The 12,117-nt window shown below is 33.6% G+C and overlaps 1 protein-coding gene across 2 annotated transcripts in view; it reads left to right on the forward strand.

Annotated features, from left to right (window-relative positions):
* LOC142349625 (uncharacterized) overlaps positions 1–12,117 on the forward strand; it is a 343,675-nt gene that overhangs the window by 301,798 nt on the left and 29,760 nt on the right. Inside the window, exon 2 of one of the 2 annotated variants that reach the window (XM_075401324.1) lies at positions 10,787–10,877. In XM_075401324.1, coding sequence (XP_075257439.1) covers positions 10,802–10,877 — 76 coding nt within the window. In that variant the 5' untranslated portion in view covers positions 10,787–10,801. Of the gene's footprint in view, positions 1–9,974; positions 10,878–12,117 lie in introns of those variants that run through there. The other variant, XM_075401323.1, reaches the window with a different exon arrangement.

Here is a 12,117-nt window from a genome sequence, read left to right on the forward strand (position 1 = left end):
TCTTATCATACTTGTTTCAGAAACTGCTTCAAAAATTTATTCCACAATGAAAATTTAACAAAAATTTAACAATGTATTCCACGAAATTATTAAGTTATCAAGTTATCAAGATCTCGCATGACAAGGCAAGGTGTATCAAGTTTCTTTTCAACGGGGTACTTTTTCATCTCATAAAATGCCCAACTTCTAACCTCGTTTATATTTCTCTAAATGCCATCATAAAATGGAAATGAAAAAGCCTGTCGGTAACGTTTATAAATTTTGTAAAGTAAAATTAACCCTTTTGAGCTTTGTCGATAGACAAATAATAGATTTTGATAGTTCTTTTAGACCAAATTATTCACCGTTTCTAACCCTTAGTAAAAGTTTGAAAAATACTGACAATTTGTAGAACTAACGGAAACAAGTTCTTTAGTTTCAGTTTTTCTAATATAATGTGAGAATTTAGAGAAATAATACAAAAAACAAGCCATTGTCGACTACCAGTTTTTGAATGAAAAAATTGTCTATGGGCAGAGTATCAATGTTTCTAAACATGATTAGTTTATGGATCAAATTTTGTTAATCATAACTGCATCCACGTAGTGAATGCATTCGCTCATGATGTGCTTTTTGGGAGCACGTTTTTTTAAATCAAATATAACTACTTAGTTGCGATAAAGATATGACAACCATTATTGTCTCAGTAATGAGAGTGAGAAAAATAGATTAAGATAAGTGGAGAGATTCGAAAAATAAACTCCTTAAAGAAGAGTTTTGAGCTCGAAGATATTTAATTTCGACTATGATATAAATATTTCAATTTATTTGTTCTAATTCGTCTCAATAAACAAAGAAAAAATCAAATAAAAACAAGGATGAAATCAGAAACAATCATACTCTTATACCCGACAAAAATGGCAAAAATCATATTAATTAATAAAGTTTCGGAATTACAAAGACAGATATAATATAAGAGTAGCTGGAAAATTGGCTGTTGATTTAAAAAGAAATTTTGAATTTTTTTTCAATCAAAGTTCAGTACCTAATTTTCGATAATAATTGATCCTGTATATTTTATTCTCTCTCTCGGAAACCATTTCTAGTAAACACTGAAAAACAATTAAAAATAAGTATAAGAAAATTTGAAAAATTGAGCGCGTTTGCACATCATTTCAGAAACGATTTCAACAGAACGAAAAGGCAACTAAGTATTTTGTAGAATGGTCTATTGCAGAGCAGGACCTCTGACAATTAATTTCAAAAACGATAAAAGCAAAAGGTCTTAAGTACAAAACTTACTAGATGTCACATCTTTCTCGGAAAAAGTATCCTAAATTCACAAAGGAGACAAGTACAAATTCACCATCCATTCGCGTTTTCAATAATCTATAAATTTAAAATCACAGCTCCTTCAAAGGAACTCAAGACTTGTTTCTTCGAAAATTTAGAATGTATTGAGGAATATCGATGTACAGAAGAAAAACCATAACGTGGTATAGATTTTCTGATCATAAGTGGAGAAACCCGAGTATTAGAAATCTAAGAAAAGATATTGAGCTCAAAAGATTTTTAATTTTGTTTTAGGTCTAAAAATTTCTAATTGCCTAAGTAACGGGCAAAGATGTAAAAATGGAGGCATAAAATCAACGAAAATCTTCGAAATACTCTCATTTCTTTTTATCCTCTATTGAAAACCCAAAATTGTAGTGCTTAATTGATACATGTAAAGTCAGTCGAAGTCATAATGGTCAGTCTAAAAGATCATTTTATGTTTCGCACATATTCTGTAAACTACATTCTACTAATTCTGTCATTTTTCATTTTTGAGTTGTTTTCTCTCCAGAAAAATCCAGTTTTTGGACCAAGGAGATCCCGACACGTACACCAAAGATCGACGTTTTGTAACTGCCACTCTACCATCTAGGGAGGAAATTTAGCCAAGGTATATTTCTATTGAATCAAATATGCTGTGAAGGCTTGTAAAATGACTTTAAGGAAAAATTACATGAATTATAACATAACAATCTTTAGTTGATTGATTTCTGTCAAAATCAAAATTTTTGTAGCAAAAGTGATTGCACGGAAAGTAGATTTTGAAAGGAAGAAAGTGCAAAATAACTGCTTTTATAGTAATTGAGCTGCTTTTCGAGTCTTATTTGATACGCAGAAAACTACGAACGCAAATTACTGGTAAAACCACCCAAGATGTTTCCAGAATTTGTAACGTCCTCCCATTTTGTTGTGAGAGTGGGGGTAATTATTCTAGGGGGGTGTAAATTTGAGGAATTACCCGCCCCAACCCCCGAGCGAAATTGCGATATAAGTGTGGGTTGCAATGGGCTACAGTGTGAGAACTCTTGAGGATTTACACCTGACCAAAATAAAGATGTAAGAATGGGCCGCAGTGGTCTGCAATAAAAGGACCTTTGAAGAATTTCTCCCCTTTTCAGAGGGGGTAAAAAGTGTAAGAATTTGACTGCCATGTAGGGTGGAGGGAATTGATGTAAGAGTGATGGGATAATTTGTAGAGAGGGAGGAAAACAATTGGACTGACAAGGGAGTTAAAATGATTTAAGAGTGAAGGGTTACTTGTTGTGAAGGGATAAATTTTTGTCAGAGTGGGTCTGCCTAGGGGGTATAGTGAGGTATGTATGACTGGAGCTGCAAAGGGATGAGTTTTTTGGAAAATGCAGCTCAAAACTTTGACATCTTTGTTGGCTGTAATAGGCTGTAAAGGGAGGTAAAATGATGCAAGAGTTAGAGGAGAAATTAATTTTACCCCCTCACTGTTACACCATTCATCATTCTTCGATGTTTGTTGCAGCCCAAATTTTGAGATGCATTTTCATTGAAAAACCCTCCCATTGCAGACCAACTCTTAAATTGTTATGGGCAGAGAAAATTGACCTTAGTGGATACAAGAAAATAAAAAAATAAAAACACTAAACCGACATTGCTGCCAATTTAGCGAAAACTTTCATCAGTTTTTTATGAATTTTTCAGATAAATTTAACAGATAAAAGAAAACTAATTGATGCCATAATAACCTATGAAAGCATTTCTATCTTTGCTCTTCTTTTAATTGTTCGCTCCTGTTTAAGCTTAGAACGAGATCGACTATGCATTGTACCAAAAAAACTTTCTTTGGAATGCAAGTTTGCATTTTAACTGTGAGGGCCAGAAATTGTTTTAATGACAGTATCAGTGTTTATTGAAACCGGTATTTCTTAACTTTAGTTAAGAAATAACTTCGGTTTTAATAACTCAAAATTATTTTAAATTATTATAGTTTTCGTGTGAAGTGAAAAAAACCGGAAACTCTAAAAAATACCTTATACTCCCCTCATTTTTCTATTAAACTGCATCAATTTTGCTGTAAAACTCATACTACTTTTGTAAGCCTCAGAAGTTTAAAATTAGTTTTTCTCTAAACGTGCAATAATCTTTCAATTAAAGTTCAATAAACGTCAAAATGTCCCCTGGGCATCAATGTGGTCATGTGGCTAAAATACTTTTCTCTTAGGCAAAATTTTTATATTTAAATAGTTATTAAATGAACAAAAATTGAACCTAAGAAAAAATTTTTGTTATTCACCTTACATCATTGATGCTCAGTGGAAATATTAGTCATTTGAAGATCTAAGCTTTGGAAAACAATATAAAGTAGGATCAATGCTAAATTCAACGCAGAATTATTTAAGATCAATGAAAAATGATGTAAGTTTTACGCTAAATTCTCTGCAAAATTATGTTAGATTTTGTAACCATCAGAAGTTTCAAAAAAGCTTTTCTCTAATTGTAAATTAATTTTGCAAGTTAAAATCAATAAAGGTCATAATCTTCCGCTGAGCATCAATGCGGTAATGTGAATAACAATAAACTTTTCTTAGGCTACATTTTTGTTTATATAAAAATTATTATTAAAACAAAATGGAGCCTAAGAGAAAAACATTGCTATTCACATGACCGCATTGATGCAAAGGGAAACATTTTAATCATTTTTAAGATCTAAGCTTTGGAACACAAAAATTGGATCAACTGTAAATTCAACGAAGAATTAGTTAAAATCAATAAAAATTTATATAAGATCTATGCTGAACTCACTGCAAAGTTATGCTAGAAATTGCAACCCTCAGAAGTTTGAAAAAATAAATTTCTCTCTGAATGTGAGATAAGTTTCCAATTAAAGTTCAAAAAACGTATACATGCTCCGCTGAGCAAGATGCGATCATGTGAATAACATTATTTTTCTCTCAGGCTTCATTTTTCTTTTTAGAGTAATTATTATAGAAACAAAAAAGTGCGTCAGAGAAATATATTGTTATTCACAAGACTGCATTAATGATCAGGGGAATATTTTAATCATTTTAATATCTCTGCTTTCGTTCACAAAATTACGTAAGATGAACGCTAATTTTAACGCAAAACTATGCAAGACCAATGCAAAATTGTATAAGATCCATGCTAAATTCAAAGCAAGATTTCGTTAGATCTTCGCTAAATGCAACTCCAAGTTCTGTAGGATATGCGCTCAAGCGTAGATTTTACATAAATTTAACGCATTCAGCGCCAAACCTACATAAATCTGAGTGTTTTAACGTTGACAACCTGCCTTGGGTTGAACAGCGGTGATTTATTTTTTTCGCATTTCATTGCATTTCTTACATTAAATTGCCACAAAAGTCTATGCAGTAGATTTTTGTAAGAAGTGCAATGAACTGCGTGCTGAATTTTTAAAGAGATGTGGTGAAAAGCGGTGATATAATTTTCTACCGCATTCACCGCAATCACCGCAATTTTTACAAATTTTCATCGCATTTATCACATTTCTTACAAAATTCAACCAAAAACCTCGGACCGGAAGTCTCAAAAAAACACACAAAACGGTTCAAAGTCCTGTGTACAATATATGCCAAAACTTAGGGGGGACAGAAGAGATTTTTTTTAACATTGGGAAAACGAAAGAATCTATATTCAAATAAAAGCAAAACACTTTAGCACAAAAATCTAACCAGTGATTTCTCATGAAGTAGCAGGGCACGCGAAGGAGTTCAAATTCCATTGTACAAAATTCAAAATTAATTTGTTTCTGTGAATCTCAACGGTTTTTTTTGATCAGTTAAAAATAATTGCAGTTTTTCGTACGTTTGGACTTTTATCCTTTTAAGTTTTTCCAATGATTCTGAAAAATGTGATTGCCTCTAATTTATGGACCAGAGTGCCACTACAAGTTTTACTTTTGAGCTTCGACAATTTAAAAAAAAATCCAGTAGATAATAAATGTTGGCTTAATTTTATTGTATACGACAAGCTGTATACGCTTTTAGAAGGTTTAAACAGAAATTTCAATATCTTCGAAACTGAGTTCAAAAGTCAATTGACCTATCCGTTCTTGGCCCTCCTTATAATTTATGTGTTGCAAAGTAGCAGGTTTGTATACTAGGCATAGCATGGGATGCACAAACAATTGCACAGACAGAACAGATCTTTTTTTAAACATGGGGCGAATTGAAGAGTTCTTACGTCAATTATATGCAAAACACGTTGTCACACAATTTAACATTTCAATGTACTTTTCCATATGTGGAGTTTTTGAACGTTATATTGCACTGCAGTTTGAGTCTTGATTAGTCTCATTTGTAAAATTTAAGCTTTGGAACTTAAAATCATTTAAGATCAACGCTAAATTTAACGCAAAATATATAAGATCAATGCACAATTATGTAAGATCTACGGCAAAGTCAACACGAAATTATGCAAAGTCTACGCTAACATCAACGCTAATTTATGTAGAATCTGCGATAATTTCAATAAGAAAAAATGTAAGAAAAAATTTAAGATCTAAGCTTTGGAACACAAAAATAGGCAAGATCAATTCTTAATTCAACGAAGAATTAGTTAAGATCAGTGCAAAAGTTTATAACATCTACGCTAAAATCGATGCAAAGTTATGTTGAAAAATTTAACCCTCAGAAGTTTGAAAATAATCAATCTCTAAATGTGAAATAACTTCAATTGAAGTACAACAAACGTCAAAATGTTCCCCAGAGCATCAATGTGAATAACGATAATGATCTCTTAGGCTCTGCTTTTGGTTTTATTAAAATTTTTAAAAAAAACAAAAAGTAGCCTAAGAGAAATTTACTGTTATTTACATGACCGCAATGATGCTCAGGGGAGCATCCTAATCTTTTTGTAATATCTCTGCTTTAGAACACAAAAATGAATAAGTTTTAAGCTAAATTAAACGATAAATTATGTAAGATCCGCACTAAATTCAACGCAAAATTATGCTAGACCTACGCTAAATTCAATGCTATAATTTATGTAGGATTGCCCATCAAGCATAGATTTTATAAAAAATCAACGCATTCGGCACCAATCTTCAATAATTTTGCGTTTTTTTAGCGTTCACACCCAGCCTTGTGATCGAAAATTGGTTAAATTTTTTTTCATTGCATTCACCGCCTTCACCACATTTCTTGCATTAATTTGTCAAAAACTTTTACGCGAAGATTTTTTTTGTAAGGGGTAAGGTGAATGTCTTGGCGAATGTTTGTACGAAATGTGGTTAATAGCAGTTTATTAGCAAAAGTTCATAGCATTTCCCCCGATATTTCACCCAAAGACCTCAATCCGGGAAGTCTAATACAGTAGCAGGCCACGCGAAGTGTTCAAAATCCTTTGCAAAAATTTCAAATTAATTTAAATTACTTGCAGTTTTTTATATGATTTAACTTTGACCTTTTAAACTTTTTCCAATGATTTTTGAAAAACTTAATTGCATCTGAGTTATAGGACTACATGCTCAACAATTGAACTTTGACAATTGAAAGTTATCCAGTGGATAGTAAAAATTGACTTAATTTGATTGTATGCGACATGCTGTATACGCTTTTAGAAGGTGCAAACGGAAATTTCACTATCTTCGAAACCGAGTTCAAACTCCAATTGACCTATCCATTTTTGGCCCTCAATTTTTTCGCCTTTTCAATATAAGTTATGTGTTGCGAAAGTAACACGTTTATATGTTAGACATAGAAAGGATGCACAAACAATGGGGTCACATAGTTATAAGCAAAAAATTGCGGGGGGACAGAACAGATCTTTTTTCAAACACGTGAAGTTAAATTGCAATAATGATTCAGGCGTGGTTGGTCTCAATTCTAGGATCTAATCTTTGGAGCACGAAATTAGGTATGATCAACACTAAATATAACGCAAAATTTTTCAAGATCAATGCACAATTATGTAAAGTGTAAGCTAAATTCAACGCTAAAGTATGATATGAACTCTAATTCAACGCTAAATTATCTAATATCTCTGATAAAAATCAATGCGGAAAAATGTAAGACTCAACGAAGAACTATACAAGATCAAAAAAAATTCTATAAGGTCTACGCTAGAATCAATGCATTTTTATGTTAGAAATTATAACCCTCAGAGGTTTGAAAATTGTTTTTCTCTAATTGTGAAAAAAAATTGCACTTAGAGTTCGATAAACGTCGAAATGTTCACCTCAGCATCAATGCGTTCATGTGAATAACAAAAATTTCCCCTAAGGCTCTTTTTTTGCTTCTATATAAATTATTATCAATACGAAAATGCAGCCTAAGAGGAAATTACTGTTATTTTCATGAACGTATTAATGCTCAGGGGAGCATTGCATTCACCGCATTCACCGCATTTTTTATATTAGTTTGCCACAAACTTTTATGCGGTGATCTCTGTAAGAAGTAAGGTGAATGTCCGGGTGGAAGTTTTTTGTACGAAATGTGGTTAAAAATGGTTTATCAACAAAAGTTCACAGCATTTCTTACAAAATTTCACCCAAGGACCTCGGTCCGGGAAGTCTCATAAATTTGCAGGGCATGCGAAGTGTTCAAAATCCTGTATGAAAAACTCAACTAATTTCCTCCTGTGAACCTCCGCTATTTCCTTGATCAGTTAAATAAAATGCAGTTTTCTGTATGTTTTATCTGGGACTTTTTAAATTTTTTCAATTGATTTTGAAAAACTTGCATGCGTATAAATTATAGGACTACATGCTCTACATTTGAGCCTTGACAATTGAAAATTATCCAGTGTACAGTAAACTTTGACTTAAGTAGATTGTATGCGACACGCTTTAAATGCTTTTTATGCGATACGCATTAAAAAGGCTGCAACGAAAGTTTCAATATCTTCAAAATTGAGTTCAAAAGTCAATTTATCTATCAATATTTAGGGGCCACAAAGTTTTCTGCTCAAAGTTACGAGGGTACAGAACAGATCCTTTGTCAAACATTGGGTGAATAATTGAAGAATTGTTTAGTCAAATAAATGCAAAACATTTTGGTACACATTTGAGCATTTCGATGGTCATTCGCATGCGTGGAGCTTTTGAACGTTAAATGGCGCTGCAGTTTCAGGCATGGTTAGTCGCTTGAATTTTCAACGAAGCGAATTTTTGCCCGATGTACGCCCGAAAGGCAAAAGAACAACGAAAAGTGGATCACTGCATGTTTCATATTTGAACATTGATCTTGAAACAGTTCGATAGTTTTTCGACTTTATGGGATCAACCACAACGTTGCCCAAAAGTTTGAAATAAGCAAACGTTCGAAAAATAGAAAAAATAGAAAAATAATTGGCGTTCAATTGACCACACTGGCGCTCAATAAATTGCACCGCTGAAAAACCTTTCAAAGGTCAAAGTGAATAAAAAACAAGCAGATGTATAGCCTTTCACATAACGATAAAATTCTCAAACGGTCATGTGAAAGGCTATACATCTGCTTGTTTTTTATTCACTTTGACCTTTGAAACGTTTTTCAGCGGTGCAATTTATTGGTTGGCTAGTTAGTCCAATAAGGTGCAACGCAAGCACACATTTGAATACCCAAGACATTCAAATGAACAACGAAGTGCTGATCTACGCATAAATTTAAGTTTTGACCTTTGTAATGTTCCCCACCGTTGCAACTTTATGGGACTATAGTTACTCCCTTACAGTTGCACCCCTATCGAACCGTTCAAAGGTCAAAAAACAATATCAAAACACGTGATCAGCACTGGTTGTTCATTTGTTAGTCGGGAGTTTTTTAACGTTTGCTTGATTTGCAACTCTCTTTTAAGCGAACGTTCGAAAGCGTCAAAAACGTGCAATTGAGCATCAAAATGGTCATTTGAATGTCAACGTTTTTTCCATTAAGCTTCTATTCGTCAATTTTTTCTACATGTTTTAAAATTGAACGTTGACCTTTGAACTCTAATCTGTGGCTTTTGAAACGTTCGCTTATTTCAACTTTATGGGACACGCTACAGTAAGTCCCATAAAGTTGCAATGCAAGCGAACGTTCGAAAAACTCCCGACATGCAAATGAACAACGAAATGCTGATCTCCGCATGTTTTATATTTGAACTTTGACCTTTGAAACGTTCGATAACGTTGCAACTTTATGGGACTGACTATGACATTACTCATTTACATGCTCCCAGTGAACGCTTTCTGAATGTTTGATTATCTTTATGGGACAAATATAGTCTGTCCCATAAAGTTGAAATAAGCGAACGTTCGAAAAACGCCAAAAACGTGCAATTGAGCATCAATGTGCTCATTTGATTGTCAACGTTTTCTCCATTAAGTTTTCATTCATCAATTTTTTTCTACATGTTTTAAATTTGAACTTTGACCTTTGAACTCTAACTTGGGGCTTTTGAAACGTTCGCTCATTTCAACTTTATGGGACACGCTATAATAGTGTGTCCCATAAAGTTGAAATATAAGCGAACGTCTCAAAAACCACAGGACAGAGTTCAAAAGTCAAAGTTCAAATTTAAATTATGTAAAAAATTGACGAATAGAAACTTTATGGAAAATACGTTGACATTCAAATGACCACATTAATGCTCAATTGCATGTTTTCGGGGTATTCGAACGTTCGATTATTTGAATTTTATGGGACAGACTAGAGAAGCTTGATGCAAAAATCGTTGACATTCAGGTGGCCACATTGAAGCTCAATTGCGTTTTCGAGGATCTGGAAAATTTGATTATCTGAATTTCATGGGGAAAACTAAATAGTCTGTCCCATTAAACTGAAATCGAACGTTTGAAGAAACCCAAAACATGCAACTAAGTATACAAATGACCAATGTCGGCAGTGTGTTTAAAACGTTTGGTTATATAGTTAGTCCATTAAAGCAACGCCATCAAACGTGAAATTGGCAGAAACGGGGGATTGAACATCAACGTGGTCCTTTCAAAGCTAAAGGGTTCCCCTTTATTTCAATTCATTTTATTTCTACATTCTTACATTTGGCCTTTAACTCCATCAAACTTAATTTTTCTTGCTTTTTTTGAAAAAGCTATTATCTCAATTTTTATGGGACACGCTATACATGGATCATATGTTTGGATCACATGTTGAAGTCCGAGATCAAAATAACATTTTAAAAGCTCAAGAGATTACAATGCTTTGCTGGCCAATGCCAGGGTAGCAATCTCCAAATGCGCGAAAGTCTGGGCAATGGCCTGGAATCAAAGGTCAATTTAGTCTGCGACATTCAACTCGGAGGTGATTTAGGTCTGAAATGGTATGCGCAATTGTTAATTAGACGGAGACGTTCTATTCTGTTTGTTCTGGGACCTCAAGGTGGGCTCTTTAAGGCGAGCTGAAATCTTACACTTCTACCACTGTATTTTACCTTGCTATATTTAGTTGGTGTTTTAATAGTCTATAGTAGTGTCGCTCTATCACACGTATATATTACCTTCAATTATATCTGCGCCTATCAATTTTTTTGGTTCTTTTTGAATTGCAGATACTCGGGTAAAATGGGAGACGATTGTGGAACCTCTGCTGAAATTGGAATCTCGAGCGAACAGGCCGTGATGTCATCGCATAACCCAGGTAACTGTGGGGATTAATTAAGCGGGGAGCTTAATCTGTTTTCAAAATAGGTCACAATTGTTGTGCAGTCATCTGGTTCTATTTATTTTGAAAAAGAGCGAGCAACCAATATATAAATAAGCACATGAGCTTAGGTAAATTCAACTGAATTGAGTTTAGGTACCGCCATGGACTGAAAATAAAATAATGAACCCAAGATCTACTGAGCGTGGATTGCAACAAAATGGATAATTTTTGACTTCGTCCCACGTCAAAAAGGGGCACACGCATTCATATGATTAGAATTAAAAAGAATGTGAGCATGTGAATTACGTTCATTCGTATGAATTTGCTTTTAGAAGATAAAAGTAGAACAGACAGCGGAGGTTTGAAAATAAAACGCGCTTAGTAATGAATTCCACAAGCAGCATAGCGTTTTTTATGCATTTTGAAAAAGTTCAATGCCCGAAGACCTGCCATTGCCAAAACTGTAACTGACCAAAAAGCTGCCATTGCCAAATAGTCATTGATCGAAAAGTTACCTATGTCACAAAGGTCATTGATTTAATAGCCCCGGAGGCAAAAATAGGTCATTGAAGGGAAAGCTGCCATTGACCGAAAAGCTTCCTGTGCGAAAAAGGTCAACAACCGAAAAAACAACGGATGCCAAAATAGGTCAATGACTGAAAATCAGCCTATAAGAAACAACGGAAAAAAAATATTACACGAAATAGTTTTTGAATGACGTTTTCATGTATCACAGATATAGACAAAATAAAGAGTCTCTAAGAAATGGCTAATTGCGGAATTGAAATTGAAGATTGAATATAAGCAACATTGTAATAGGGTAGGAACAAGCTTTTGCATGCCGTTCTTAAATTCTTATAGTTTGTTGCGATCCTTTTATTCGGAACTTTTTTTGGAAAATTTTTTTCGTGACCAATTTTTTTAAAAGAGCTTTTGCTTCAAATTTTACGCAGTTTTGCTTGATCTCAGTCTCATGCAAATTTTAAATAAATGAGGTTTTCCAACTAAACCATTTGCTGTTATTTGTTTTATAGGTCAAATGCTAGGTTTTGTTGCGAGTTATTTCTTTTTTGCGTTTTACTCTCGAGGTGTGGTTCTTTCTTTTTTCACTTTTTTCAATCTTTGTCTCTTTTTCTCTTTGTTTTCTATTTTTGCTCTTTTTCTGCCCCCTTTCTCTTTTTTCCCGTCTTGCTTTTTTGTTTCTTTTCTCTCAATCTTTTTGCACTTACCTCTA

The sequence above is a fragment of the Convolutriloba macropyga genome, chromosome 11 (assembly GCF_964194025.1).
Source record: "Convolutriloba macropyga chromosome 11, txConMacr16.3, whole genome shotgun sequence".
NCBI lineage: Eukaryota > Metazoa > Xenacoelomorpha > Acoela > Convolutidae > Convolutriloba > Convolutriloba macropyga.